The 16257-nt window shown below is 36.1% G+C and overlaps 1 protein-coding gene across 1 annotated transcript in view; it reads left to right on the top strand.

Annotated features, from left to right (window-relative positions):
* The window catches only part of IQCM (IQ motif containing M), a 161521-nt gene that overhangs the window by 78891 nt on the left and 66373 nt on the right, over positions 1–16257 (top strand). Inside the window, exons 6-7 of the mRNA XM_067468472.1 lie at positions 4860–4933; positions 14077–14266. Coding sequence (XP_067324573.1) covers positions 4860–4933; positions 14077–14266 — 264 coding nt within the window. The remainder of the gene's footprint in view (positions 1–4859; positions 4934–14076; positions 14267–16257) is intronic.

Here is a 16257-nt window from a genome sequence, read left to right as displayed (position 1 = left end):
TTAATTTTGTTAACTGAGGTATACCTGTAGTAGGATCAAACAATATGGGCCCAACTATTACAGATTTGGCCAATTTATTACTGGTTCTGTATAAGTAAATCATGAGAACATTAGTTATCTGAGTTGTCTGTTTGTTTTATTTCTTGCACGTTTTTTTCACCAAGGTTATATACTTGCATTGACTAGCAAAAAAATTTCTGCTACTTGTAGACCATTTGACATTCTCCTTCTTGATCTTTAATTAATTGAGGTCACCAATTTTCTTTAATATATAGTACTAGACTGTTTCTCTTAATTCTAATGGATGTTATAAATTCTTTTCCCAATTTGTTTATACCAAATATTTTCTGTCAGCGATCTTAACATGTGTTTCTTTAATCACCGTCACATCTGCTTAAATGTTTTTCAAATATTGTGCTACTTTGCATTGTTTATTTGGAGAGTTCAATCAGTTTATGTTGATTGAAATTATTTTTAATTTCTTAATGATGATGTTAAATGTGTTTCTTCCAGTTGATCATTTCCTGCAATTTGATCTGAGTCTTTGTTGGGCTTTTGTTTCGTGTTGCTTCATTTTGCTTTCCTTTTCCTTCTTCCGTTTCTGTTTCATTTAATTGTTGTCCCAGTTGTTGAGGGAGTCTTCTTAGTATTTTCTCCTGTTGTTCCTTTTATTACTCATCCTCTTTGTGTTTTTCTGGTGAAGGTGCTTGTCCGGTCTATTCTTGCGAATCTAAAATGTCTCTGTATCTTTCATAAAATTATTGAGCTTTTGTCACCAAGTTTAATAAGTATCATCATTCTTTGTAAGTCACCAGAGGTCATTCTGTAGATTCCGCTGAAATCTATAATTTTCTTCTTTTTTAATGTATTGGTAAAAAAAAAATCATATTTCTTAGTGTTTGGGATAACTTGTGGGGGTAAGCCTCTCATTATAATAATTCTCTTACCCTCTATTTTTATAGGGTCTTGTTGCCATTTAAAAATTACACCTCTCAAACTTTTTTTGACAAAGGTTTTTCTATTTGAATCTTGAATATATAAAAATCAAATTTTGAAAAAAACAAAGAATGGAAAGAAATAGACCATTCAGATTTACTAATACTAGGAGACTTCAATCAGTGGTAGACTCAATAAGGTACCAAAAAATTCAAAAAATACCCCATGAAAAGGAGTAGGTTAACTCCCTTTGGCACCTACAGGAAGATCATGGAATAAAAGACGAATGGCAGAAATTGAACAAAAATGAAAAAGGTTATATTTTGTACTTCGTTAGACACAAAGCCTAGTCAAGAATTGACATTTCAAATAGTATGTTGGGAATTGCCGGAAAAATGAAAATACATCCAAAGAAAAAGAGATCATGCTCCAATTTCAATTGATATTAAAATAGAAAAAAACCAAAAAACAAAAAAACAAAAACAAAAAACAAAAAACCAAAAAAAAAAAAACACTCAACATGGTATTTAATGAACACCTTTTTAAAAAAACCTGAAGATGTCCAAAAAGTAAAAGAAGAAATAAAATATTTCTTCAAGATGAATGAAATGAAAAGACTGTCTCCTAATACAGATACATTAAAAGCCTACTTGAGCAGAAGATTAATACATTTAAATATACAAGAAAGAAAGCAAAACCGAGAAAAGATTAATCAATTAGAAGAAATTATTAAAGAAAAAGCAAAACAGAACAAAAAAAATACCCATCAAGTGTAAAAATATTATAGGAATTGAAACAACTAAGAATTCAAGCATCAACATTGCTAACATACCAAATGGAAAAAGATTGAAATTTGCTAAACAAAAGAAGTTTGAATTCTCTAGCAAACCTGGCGAATGGTTAGCAATTAAACTAAAAAAGGAAAGACAAAGAAAGTATATAACCTTGGTGAAAAAAATGCAAGAAATAAAACAAACTGACAAAATCATACAAGAATTGCACAAGTTCTTTTTAAGAATGATACATAAAAGGAGGAGCCTCTACAGAAGAAATAAAAAATTCTTACAGGGTCAAAATTTACTAAAGTTGACAAAAGAAAATCAGAATGCTTTGGACAGCATGATTACAATTCATTAAATAATCACAGCAAAAAGAAGCCTAAAAGACTGTGACGGCCGAGTGGCGCCACCTATGTGTAGAACTGTTAGTTGCAAGATTTAAACTGTTGTCTCATGCTTAATCCTGCCTTTTTACCCTGCTCATGTATAGTTGGATTGATTGGTTATTTATAGCTGTCAATCAGTGTTGTTTGCACCAGTTAAATTGCTTCCTCAGCTCAATTGTTTGGCTTCACCTCTTCCTGGAGGAGGGGAGTGCTTCCCTTCTCTCATTCTGCCATCAGAGTGTCTATCAGATGGACGTGAGTAAGAGACTTGACTCTAAAAGACCCTGATTAAATTACCTCTCAGCACCAATTCTAAGGTTTTTTACCCTTGGGACTCATGCTTTATGTCTAGATCGTCCTGGACAACATTGAGGAGACCCAAGCGCCTTCAAACCGGTTCTTTTGGCACCAGAGAAAGGTCTTGTCCCTTCAACATAGACCATTGGACTGGGGTTGTGTTTATTCCAATATACACAGCCATTGAGGAAAGAGGAAACAGAAAAAGCTTCTCAGCTGCAAACTCCTCAGACTTCAGAGATTGTAAAGTATATTTCCTTTATCCCTATTGAAACATCAAGCTTATGCCTGAGAAAGATAACTCATTGTGAACAATAAATACCATTTTGAGTTATCTGTTGTGTTTTGGTCTTTGGGAGTTCCAGTTTCCTATAGGAGGGCAAGAAGCAATCCCCTGGGGAAAGATGCCACATCCATGCCTTTCACTAAGAGTTATAGCCCCCAGATGCGATGGCACAAAGACAACAAAGCTCTGGGAGCAGACAGATACACAACGATATTCTATAAAACAGTTGAGGACGAACTAGTTCCATACTTGAATAAAATAAGGAATTTAATATTCAAACAAAAATATACCAGAAATTTTGGAAAGATGCAATAATAACGTTAATTCCAAAAGCAGATAGAGACAGCACCTTGGTTGAATTCTACAGACCAATTTCACTGTTACATGTAGATTATCAAATTTACTCAAGTAAACTGGCAGATAGTCATAAGAAGATATTGAAAATTTGGATTCATGAAGACCACACAGGAATTTTGCAGGCAGACAAATTACAGATAATATGAGGATGGTTCTAAATGCTGTAGAATATCTACAGAAAACAAAACAAAGTGGGAAAATATATCAGTATCTTCTGAAAGACTGCACAATTGAACAAGTAAAATATCCCATGAGTCAATGGGCAAATAATATAGGGCAAGAAATAAATTTAGAAGAATGGGAAGAACTCTGAAAGAAATGACTACAATTCACAAGAAGTTATACCATTAAAGAAAACCTTTAAAAATAATTTATAGATGGTACATAACTCCAGAAAAACTTTTGAAGATATACAAAGGATCTGACTTATGCTGGAAATGTAAACAAAAGACAGAAACTTTCTACCACATGTGGTGAACTTGGCCAAAGGCTAAATATTTTTGGATAAAAATTCACGGTGATAAGGATAACATATTAAAAAATAAAATAACACTGAAACCAGAAATATTTTATTTGGATTATTAGACAAGCAAATACCAAAACACCAAGAAAGAATTCTCCTCTATATGTTAACAGCAGCAAGAATTGAATATTCAAAATTATGGAAGCAACAAACTATACTAATGACAGATGATTTCAAAAGTTTTTGAAATGGCCAAAATGGACTTTATAAAAAAATCAGAAGAAGATGGTCATAATAGGATTTGTGAACTAAAAATAATATTAATAATATATGAATGTATTCTAAGAAAAGATTGAAGATAACTGATAGGTTACCATCAATTGACAAATGCATATGATTTCAATGATGTGGATATATATGAAGACACACTCACACATACAGAATTTGCATACATGATAGACTAATTTAATAAGTATTTATATATGTATTACTAACATATTGACAAAAGAAACTGACTCTGAGATATGTAAATTGATGGATATTATTAAAACTAGGGAAAATAGAGTATAAATAAATTGATAAAACAATTAGAAGGAACATTTATTATGCAGACTTGGAGGAGAGGGTAAGAAAAAGATGGGATAATACAAGAAGATGGAAGATTAACGTGAATGCCAGATTATAAGAATCAACTTTTTTATTGGAATAGAAGATATTGCAGATGGAATTTCTTTATACACTAGAGAATATGTAAAGTAATACATTTCCCCTCCACATTCCTGGTGATACAATAAATTCCTGTGTAGATTCAAATTACTAACAGAACTCTGTAACCTACATATCATACTTTTCTTTATCTTCCCATCCTTTATTCCCCCCTCCCCCCTTTCCTTTATGTTATAAAACTGTCAAAATGAAATAAAATACTTGTAAAGTTTTTAAAAGGCTCAAATAAGAAAAAAGTAAAATAACAAAGATGCATAAGGTTGAAAGTACAATGGCATCAGTTTTCATAAGCTCCATGATCCCTGATGTTCATGGCTGAATTTTTCATGTTTATCCAGGTTTCACACTGGTGCTTTCCACACATTTGGATCTGTAGAACAGTTGAGAGGGAAAAATGAATGCTTGAACAGTTCTTGAGGTATTTCAGAAGAATGGTAATACAGGACAGTTTTGTAGTGCAAGGTCCTATGTTGTTGTGGCTTCTGCTCTTATACCAACAGCTCACCTTTGATCCAAAGTGCTCTAGACATGCTTATGTGATCTGTAGAGCCCCTTCCTTTGATGGATTGTAAAGTGAATAGTCATGAATTTATTTTAAGCAAATGCTTAATAAGCCATTTTGTTCTTAGATGCCACATCCGCCAAGTAGCAGACTGGAAAGGCACCAGCAAGAGCTTAAGCTCCATGGAAAGAAACCTTACAGGTGCTTTCAATTATTTATTTTTCTGAATGCAACCTGCATTACAATTGAATTGCTTTCATTGGGTTTCTGTTTAGTACTAATGTTCTATATTTGCAAAACAAAAATAATATGTTGGATCTGTTTTCAATGCAATTTAGCTTTGTTAGATACATGGTTCAGCACTTTTAAGTGGATGCTGGTATTCAACCCTGATGCTCTCGGCATTTATATCAATGCACTAGTCAGTATAAAACATGTAGCTGGAAATGTAGCTGGAGGAGGAGCCATATCCAAGCTCTCTGCATTTCCCTGGACAATGTTTATTTGTTTCTTTAAATATTTGTATCCTGTTCTCTATTTGAAATCTCTGGGTGGTGTACGACAAAACAACACAATCAATTTAAATCAGTGTGAACAGTGTAAAAAGCTTTTCTAAGGCTAAAAACTATACAAAGCAATTTGAGAAGTTAGAAGAAGATGGATTAAAAATGCATTCACAGACATAGCTATGTGGTAAAGGGATCTGCATCTGCTTGTTCTACAAACTTTCTTCTCTCTTTATTTATTTCAAGCAATTATATCCTGTCCTTCTCACCTCCGAAGAGGGACTCAGAATGGCTTACAACAGGCAGCACAATACATTAAAAATCATAATTACAATTCACAATTAAAAATGTTATAAACACTCAATTGAAAACAGTTTGCCGGTTCAAAATCATAATCCAGATCAATTCAATTGTGGTCCACTAAAAACATTATTTTCCCAGTTGATCCATCTATTGTTCAAAAGCTTGATTTTACAGCCAGGATTTGAGTTTTTTATGAAAGGTCAGGAGGGGAGAGATCTAATGTCATTGGGGAGGGAATTCCACAGCCAAGGGGCCACCACAGAGAAGGCCCTGTTTCTCATTCCACCAGTCATGACTGTGAAGGGGGCGGGACCAAGAGCAGGGCCTCCCCAGATGATCTTAACATCCTTGGTGGTTCGTACTTGCTGGGAAAAGACTGGGAGAGTAGACTTTCATGTTATAAGCTTGCTTAGATAATTCACATAATATGAGTTGCATGAAATCTTGGGAGAACCTGTAATTGTAGAAAGTTTTGGCCTGGAATGCAGACCAGATAGAAAATGTGCACCTATAGAATCCCCTTTTAGTATTGCTGGACTGTGTATTGGCTTTTGCTTAAAAAAAGAGATGCGGATTAAGGGTGTTCAATACCATTTTGGGCTGTATCATCCTATTAAGATTTTTCATGATGGCTGCTATTAAAATGGATTCAAAAGTCAAGTTTTTGGTCCAAACTTCTGCAGTAGTATCTATGTTTTATAAGAAAAGTCAGAATGACTGTTAGTTTAATTTAATGTATATCCTGCTTTCCTCCCATGTGTGACCCAAAGTAGCTTACACTGTACATTGAAAACAAAGTAGCCAAAACAATATGTAATGCATTTTAAAGTATTAAACAACAATCTGCTTAAGAAAGATTAATTTAGAATAATTAAAAACACAATAAAGCATATTACACATAAAGAAGCAACACACCTCTTTTACTATGCTAAAACAGTTAAAAGTAGAAGGTGTGTTTAAATGAAAAGATATTTTCCAGTTGGAGAAAAGAGAGCAGTGAGGGGCCCAACAGAGCCTTCTCAAAGTAGAGTTCCATAGCCTAGGAGCAGCTACCAAGAAGGTGCTCTCCTGTGTCCTCACCAGGTTTACTTGTGATTATGATGGTGAGATCAAGAGACAGTACTTCCCCAAATACCTTAAATCCTGTACAGGCTTGTGTGTACTACTGCTGTGGGTTGATAAATGAACAAAGCCGGGCAGCTTCAGCCAATCAGGGAACATTTTGTATTGTTCTGTAGGCTGAACTTGCCCATTTATAAAACCCTGATATGTCTAACATCTTTCATATTTATGTGTGCATTATAAAAGTAGAGTCTTAGGGCTTTATTGCACAGAACTACCGTTCCATGGCAGGCAGAGTATCAACGATAACAGATATACAGGGATAAACACCTATGATGGTGCACCTCTCTTCCATCGTGCACTTGTGCCAATTTGCTAATTTGTGGTCTTGTGATCGCACTTATTCATATCTTCATAAATCATCTTCCAGAATGTTCATTGCTCCACAATTTTTTAAAGAGCAATTTTGGCAATATATAACAAAAAGTGAAATATAAGGAGAGAGATTGAAGAAATAGAAATACAACTCAGGAATAGAAAGATGGAGGCGGGGGAGTAGAAGAGCAGGTGAATCTTGTCCCCTGACATCACTTTACACCGGTAAGCTGGCATAGAAGTGGAACAAACTTATCACACAAAGTAGGTGACAGGAATGTTTCAGGATGTGGTCTGCTGATGGATTTTGCCTATCGGTAGAAGGAACAGGTTAATCGTGGGAAGGTGGAATATCAGGTGACAATCCAGCTTCAATGCTGGTTTGCCTGCCACATGCAATGAAGTCCCTAAAAGGATGAGTGGCATTTTAATGCTGATTTTAAAATTAGTATGAATGGTATACAGGGTTGTAGATAAAGTTGCCTGAGTAGGCAGAGCCACACTGGAGGGTCCCATCAGGCTACACTTGTCCTCCCTCTCAATTAGATTTTGGAATCTAGGGCTTTGTACCATGCTAAAATTGCCGTGAGCATTTTTTCTCTATAGAATTACTTTTTGATTCTCTATTATCAAAGAGAATGACTTATGGCTGGGGCAGAGCATGCATTAGCTCAACATAGGTAAAAAGAAGGAAGCAGGAGGAATTGCGTGAATGGAAGCTAGATGAGCTTTATGGCATTTTGACAAGTGATATCCTCCTCTAAAGGAATGTGCAGCAATCCATTAGCTACAAGGGTGTGGTAAATGGTATGTATTTTTGTACTGTCTATTTCAGCTTTGCTTCTCTGGATATTGCATCCTTGTTCAACACAAATTGTATGATTTTTTTGCTGCTCTCCTATTGCAGTTCATAAATAAATCACCAATTATCTGTTCAAGTCCTCCAACAGTTTGCTGCTAATCCTCAACAGATTAATATGCTTTCAGCAGTAATCCTTTCATCTGCTGAAGTTCAAAGATGGTTAATCACTAAAGTTAGTGCTTGACAGAATTTCCAGTAAAATGGAACCTTCTTTCATCTCTGAGAGAACAGTTTAAATATTCTTTTCCATTTGTCTGCCTCCTAATAGCTTTACATCTGAGTCATTGACAGTCTGTTCTAGGAATAGTTATCCACTCTTTTACCACATGATGTAAGTTACAAAAAGAACAGTGCATGAAAAGATGGGCAATGCCTGATATATACAGAAATAGACAAGTTAGTAGGAAAAGTATGAATAAGCAAAATAAATAAACAAATAAATACATAGTTAAGTTACATTTATATTAGAAGAGAGAAATTTAACTATTACATAGATAATACATTGCCTTTAAACTTAAAACTTTCACCAGAGTTAAGATGAAAAATGTTACTTATGCATACTCTGCTATAGACCCCACCCATGCTTTGAGCTTAGGGTAAAAGAAAATAGCTCACCCACCTCACCAAAACTCCCTCTTACACTGATTTTCTTTCTCCTTCCTTAATAATTTAACCCTCTCCTTCCTAAAGTGTGCATTATATTAGTGGTATGCAATTTTTTCGTTAGTTGTTGTAAGTTGTATCAAATTCATTAAATTCGTACTTACAATACAATGTCTGATGTGCGGGTGTGGCCCTCGCCAAAAACTTAAAAATTGAAACTTACTCAATACTTTTTATTTGCATTTTGTAAATCTTAGAAGCCTCCCGAAGTCAGTTTCATTTCAGCATAAAAAAGCAAAGCCAAGCCAAAAATTGCTGCCTTTCCTCTTTAAACTAATGGTCTCTTGCCATTAGGAAAGGAAAGCAGCAGGGAGAAAGCAGAGTTCACTGGGAAAGAAAGAATTCTGGGAAATCTTGCTCTTCTTTCTGACAATGTATTTTTAATCACTCAGCGTTAGTATGGACCAGTCTTTAAATGCTCTACCTATATATTCTGTAAAAGGCTTCCAATTATTTTGAAAACATTGTATTGTTTTATTTCTAAGGAGACAAGTTAATTTATCAAATTCTGAAAAGTTTGGCAGTTTGGTCAACCTTTCATTTACGGATGGAATAATACTTTCTTTCCAGTGTCTGGAATAAACTATTCAGGCAGCTGTTATGACATTTTGAAAGAAAACAATATTTTTCTTATTGATGACATCATTTGTCAATTCCAACAAAAATATTTCTGGTGTAAACTGCATATTGTGCTGTAAAATTCTTAGGATGTTTTACTTAACGGCTGCTGGTTCTTGTGAACTGGCCAAAATAAATTGGAATGGCAATTTAAAGTTACAGAAACAATTACGTTCTACCTGCCTACAAGCCTGGCAAGCAACACTGATTGACAAACATGGATTGAACCACATAAGGATTCAAAGTTAAGCACTCAAAGTTCTGTAACTGAAATGACAGAGTATTATTGGATTTTTGCAAAACGTTTATTAAAAAAAATAAGCAAAATTATCAGAGATTCTTACTTGAGACACAGTATATTTGAACAAAGATGTTAATGATGGTATCTCTCCGTCCAGTATTTCACAAATGAAAACCACAACACATATGAACAGGCAGTATCAGTGTGTGGCTAAGATAGCCTAAGTTATGAAGAAAACACACAAGCTAGGAGAGGCTGCATTAGTTTGATTTTGTCTTAGTTTACAGGGCAAGACAATATTCCCTTTCCTCTCCTCTCTGCTGAATCAATGGAGTGCAATGCTTTTGTACTTTGAACTCAGTTTGCAACAAATAGAGTGAGCTGAGGATAAAGGGAGAGTTGTGAGGAGGAGGGCGAATCTGGGACATTTTTAAAATAGCTGAAAAATTTTCACAACAGAACATTAATCAGGACTGTCCTGCTAAGTCGAGTACTTGGAAAGCATGTAATATAGGCCTGATTTCTTACTGGACCTTCCATGCTATATTCCTTCTTATTTCCTAATCAAGATTACTAAACTAGATGCAAAATCACATCAAGGCACTGAAGGCTTGGGGTGAGATGAGGTAGGGAAACTGCCAGCGTGCATTATCTCATATTCTGAATTTGATTTGTGACATGCTCTTGGCAGAAAGATTCCCTATCAGTGATTTAATGCCCCCTAATCGCCGTCTGTCCCTTAATTCAATGCACCATTTAAATATCTGAAAACGCTTGGAGAACTATATAAGAAATGCATATGATGTCATTTTGTGGATTTTCAGAAACCCACACATTGTCTTTCTTCCTCTACACCTTTAGTGTTTAGTTGCTATCCAAAGTTAAAAACAAGGAAATGGTACCATGTCAAAAGAGAAAGGTGTTTTGTAAAGATAATTAACAAGTAATATTCCTTGCACTGCTACTCCTGTCTCCCCATCCCATATTAGAGCCCATTCATATTATACGTTTATAGTGTTTTAATTCAATTTTAAATGTCATGGCTGCTTTGTATGGAATCCTGAGATTTCCAACCTAGTGAGGCACGATGGTTTTCTGCCTGAGAATTTTAAACACTCTTCCCCAAATTACAATCATCTTAATAAAAGAAACGGTTAATACTTTTAATATTACTTGTTTGTTGCTGAAGGTCTTTCAATTGCATGTGTTTTGTATTTTAATTTCATAATTATCAAAATGGTTGGCTTTTTAAAAAACTGTTTTTAAATTAATATTTACATGTTTGTTTACATTTTTAACTTTTTAACTTTTATTTTTTATAACTATTTGTATTCCATGAAACAAACTTACAATCAAACAAAGAAATACCTTGACTTAAAAGCATTCTAGCTTAAGAGCATTTTGAGTTAAGAGCCATTGCATTCCCATGCTTTGCTTTACTCTGTTTCCATGATATTTCCTATGCCGTTATACATTGTTATCCACCTTACTAAGCCACTTATCCTTTAACTAGTTTACGTGGTGGTTTTCCTCCCTCCCTCCAAAATTAGTCTGCTGTTATTCTTGTTGCTATTATTGTTGTGTTGTTTTACGCTGTTTTATGCTGTCTTAATTGTTTTTGCTTTGTTTTTAAATGTATTCTGCCTTGGGCTTGGGCCCCATGTAAGCTGCCCCAAGTCCTTTCGGGGAAATGGAGGCGGGGTAGAAAGTTCTTCTTCTTCTTCTTCTTCTTCTTCTTCTTCTTCTTCTTCTTCTTTTCTTTGACATACGAGCAGCATTTTGAGTTAAGAGCTAATGCCAGAGGGCAGTTTTAGGGCTTCAAGGGAGCAGTTTCCGTGCCTCATGTTACGTACTCTTGTCTGCTTTGGGAAACTTTGGATTAGTTGTTTTTATGTAGTTTTTATTCCGGGGGTGAGAAGAACAGAGTCAAATGTGTGAAATAAATAAATAAATAAATAAGAAGGGGACTAAGTTTAGAATTGTCACCATATCATGTCTGCTTTGCTCTTGTCTGCTCTGAGAAACTTTTGATTAGTTGTTTTTGTGTAGTTTTTATTCTGGGGGTGAGAAGAACAGGGTCAAGTGTGTGAAATAAATAAATAAATAAGAAGGGAACTAAGTTTAGAATTTTCACCATATTATGGAAGTCAAATTGTATCAATAATACAACTTAAAAGTATCCCGATGCCTATCCAGCCACTGGTTACGTAAAATGAAAACATTTTCAATCAAAATATATCTGTTTCTGACCCTATCACACTAGACACCACATTCCACTTTATCTACCATGGCAACATCACATGGAATCTAGGATTTACAGTTAAGGGAGGAATTTTCAGGCAGAGTGCACTTGTGTTTCATGAAATTATAAACTCCAGAATGCCACAGAATGTTGCCATTGTAGTTAAAGTGGAATACAGCAGTATAACAGTGTAGTGTGATAGAACCGTCATGCATTTCCAGGTTGAACATCTCTTATCAGGTAATCTGAAATCTTACATATTCCAAATCTGAAATTGTCCACACAGGTTGCTGAGACGAAACTTTTCTTTCCGATTTTTTTTATTTATTTACTTTTTTATTTAATATATACCACCTTTCTCACCCCTGGGAGGACTCAAAGCAGTTTACAACATATTAATGGCAAAAATTCAATGCCAACATACAGTACACAAAGAAATCATAATAACTAATTACTACATATAACTATGAACTTAAAATCAGTTAAAACCATTAAACATAAGACATACATAAAATTTAAACATTCAGACAAAGCATAAAATCAGCCTCATATAATAAACATTAAAATCTCATGATCCTGATGATTTAATGTATACAAGCTTTGTTTCATACATACAGTTATTAAAACTATGGCATAGTTTACCGTTATGCTATATGTATAAGATGTATATTAAACAACATATATGAATTTTGTGTTTAAACTTGTGTCTCATTTCCAAGATATTTCATTATGTGGGTATATGCAACTTCAGATAGTCCATAATACTTCAGGCCCCAAGTAGATATGCAACCTCTATGTGACAGTAAATCATATTGAATTCAATCAAACGTCTTTCTGAGTATAAGTGTGCCAGAATGCATTGTAAAATAATGTATTCCTGTGCTCCATTAACACTTCCTCTTTATAAGACCTATTACATCATTCCCAAACCTGGTATCCTCCAGATGTGTTCAACTACAATAACCATCATGCCACAAGGGAATGATGGGGGTTTAAGCCCAATACAACTGAGTGTGGGGTCACTGAGTTGGAAAGACCCATCTTTCACCTTTGTCGTTTACACTGTTATCTGTTGTTATTGTTGCTTTACATATGACCACGTGTTATTCAAATAACACAGCGAGTTCCTTTTTTGAAAAAGACCACCAAAAGAAACATTCCATTTTAGAAATATAACTGTTCTTAGTAGATAATGCAACCCATATATGAAAGAAGGCCTGCACAGTTATCTGTGAAAATAACAGAAGTTCTGCTTCAAGGTCACTGTCCCACAAGCAACAGCTTCTTGGCTGAATATAATAGTATACCAGCCAACTCAAAGCAAATTGCAATTACACTAGAAATTACATTTGGGCAAAATAGGAAGGCTGGGCCTGTTAAAGGAGGCAGAATATTTGCTTTGAGAGAATGTGGGTTCATAGGTGATTGGATTGGGAAGAGGCAGACATTTGATCTTGAACTTGGCAACCCCTCCAGCTGGTTTAGCCACATATTTTCAGCTCAAAATCTATTTGGCCTTTACAACAGCCAAAATAAATGTCCCTTAATCACTTCCAACATATTAACAGATGGGTAAACAGCTTTTATAAATGGGGCATACAAAATACTTCAATATCAGCCAAAACTAATTAGTGGCAGTATATGAACTAAAATGTATAATTCAAGTATATATATGTGTAGATAAACATGAGGTCTATCATTTTAAATCTGTAAATAATTTCATTGGGTTTCCAAAAATTATGATGGGTCAAATTTAAAGCTGGGAAAATTATAGAGCTCTAGTTTGCTTTTGCTCGATTAAGGATATAGTCCCATACAGATCCTCCACAAAATGAGCTATACATTTACTAGAAGCCAAGCAATGTTGGTAGAATACCAGATTTTGCTACCTGTATTTGGTTACCACCAATGGAACTATCTTTCCATGTGGTGGGATTGCATACTCCTGTGAGCCAAGAGGTTATACTGACAATAGCAGTGCTTCTGGCAGGGTTTCAGGCTTATGCTGAGGAACAAGATTAAATGCTTCAAACAGCTACTTGGCTGCATCAGCTGTGGTGTGCACATTTCTAAGGAGCACATGTAAGTGAATATACTGGATGTACTTCATTCAGCCTGTCAAAGAAGCACTTTCTGGTGGGAATGCTAACTTCTCACCAAGCAATTCCACCCACCACTAACTCCTCCTCCCAATGACACAGAAAGTAATGCCACCTGTAAAACTGTGGTGTGAAACTGGGTTAAAGCCCAAAGAACCACACTGGAAGCAAATGGTCAAGAAAATTGTATATCTACAGCCACATTGCTGTCAGTGATGCAATTTTACATGACTGGCAGGGCTGCTGCAGAAATAATCGCTTCTGCTTACTTCAATGGGGAAAACTATAATTGAGAATACAGATGTTGAAAGCATCTTTCTTTTATATTCTTTAAGCCAGTGTGCATCTCACCTTCTGTGTTTGTTCATTTTAGTAAAAGGGATGCTTTTAATTTTGTTACTGAGAAGGTCAGAAGAATTGGGCCACACCTTGAAATCTTTGAAGCTTTCACACACCATCGAAAGCCACTTACAAAGGAAATAAGGGACTCTGCTGCCGTTTGTCTTCAGAAAAGTATCAGAGGATGGCTTGAACGTACCCAATTCAGGAGATTAAGAGCGAAGGTAATGCTGTGAATAATGCATCATGCAACAGTGATGGATACTTAGCTTCTAAGTCCCTCTCTATACTGACCACTTTGATCAATGTGAGGTTGGATCAGCCTGCGGACAGTTACAAAATGCACAAGGGCTGATCTGACTTAACTCAGGGAAAGCTGCTTAACATGGCTTTCATTCCAGTTAAACTAACTCGGGGAAAGCCTGACTCCTGTTTTCTGAGTCAGATTCTCCAGGTTAGGGTAGTCCAGACAGCTACAATTCTAGGCTCAGACAGTCCAAGGACACAGGACAGCTGTCCTCTCTTGTCCTTTCCCCCTGTATCCTCATTGGGGGGGGGGGGGGGTTGATCATACTCCTTTTGTATCATGTGACCCATGAAGGGGGATAGAGGAAGGAACCCATAAAGAAGGATGGAAGAAAGAAGAATGCCCTTCCCCAGCATCAGGTAGTAGGTCACTTTGCTGCTGTTGCCAGTAGAACATGTGGGGAGGGGGATGGTAGTTGGGACCCTGCCCATCAGCGTTAAACCAGGTTGTTGCCCTTGTTTTGCCCAAGGCAGTGAAAACCTTTTCAAATCCATGACTCAAATCCTCTTGGAGAGGTTCTCATTTCAGTGGTAAATAGTGCCAAAGGAAAAAGGGCGGGACAAACAGTGGATACCTTTTAGCAAAACACAACCCAAAATCCTACAGTTCCACCACAGCCTGCAAACCTTTGGATTCTTCAGAATTAAAAACAAAATAGATGGGATGAAAAAATGACAATCCAAAAATTTCAACAAATGTTTTAAATCATATACACTGGGCTTAAATTCTGTTCTAAGTAGGCATGTTATACAATTTTACTGGGTTACTGTTATACATATAGATATTATATAACATCTAGCAATATTAGCTGGGATGAACACAAAATGATGAGCACCAGTCTTTAGAAATAAGAAACCAGTAGCAACTGAGGCATTTGCCTCTTTCCTCCATACAGTAGAAGCATATTTTAATTTAGAGCTCACATGGAAAATAATCAAGCCTTATGTGCATCATTTCAATCTTTTAGAATGGATGGAAAACCCATACAAAAACTGGGAAACCACCAAATGATGGTATCATAGGGTAGAGGCTTGGCAACTGGAAAACCTCAGAGCCTCCAGGGTCTGAGACTTCATATGCTTACAGTACCCTGAGGATCCATATACCTACCTACATAAAGAACCTCTTCACATGGGTTAAAAATTGGCAGCAGATTTTTTTTGCCATTTTGCCACAGACTCTGCCAATTCCCATCACACACTGGAAAACTACTTCCTGGGTGGCTCCATGGTGAAACTGACAAAAACCTGCCACCACCGAAAACTAGCTGGCAGCTTCCGACGGAAGGCTTCCTGTCTTTCCATAGAGAAAGGTGTTGAGCTGGCTTCCTGAAGCTTCCCCCTGTGTGATGAGGTGGGGGAAGTTGGAACAGTGTGGGGCTAGGGACAACAGGTCCCCATGCGTCATGGGCGGGCACCACCGGGATTGCCGCAATGTGCGGTGGCTCATGTAAGGAGGTCCAATGTGTGTACTTTCTGTTCAAACTATTATGGTATCCTACCAAAAAACTAAACTCTATACATTAAGTAATCACAGAGTTTAATTGATATGGCAAGAATAAATCCACATTGTGCTCCTTGGTGAATCAATGAACAGACACAGATTTTCAAAATACTGATAGTTTATTAAGTTTCCTGCCATTGCTGGATTCAACCAGTGATGATGATGGATGGTGTCTGACCAACCAGAGAACAGATCCTAGCAAGTCACATTTTGAACCAATCAGGATATATCATGGCAACATGCCTTTGTTTTGAAGAGCTGTCAAAGTGCTATAAATACTTCTGTATGTTTGCGTTGAAGTATGCCAATCTTTGGGAGCACAGACTCGACTGACATCCTCTTTGGCCAAGGAAAAAAAATGCCTCTAGTTTTGCCTTCAACCCATCTGTGTCCCATTCGATCATT

The sequence above is a fragment of the Anolis sagrei genome, chromosome 5 (assembly GCF_037176765.1).
Source record: "Anolis sagrei isolate rAnoSag1 chromosome 5, rAnoSag1.mat, whole genome shotgun sequence".
Lineage (NCBI taxonomy): Eukaryota > Metazoa > Chordata > Lepidosauria > Squamata > Dactyloidae > Anolis > Anolis sagrei.
The sequence above is the reverse complement of the archived record's forward strand: the minus strand, read 5'-3'. Positions and strand labels throughout refer to the sequence as shown.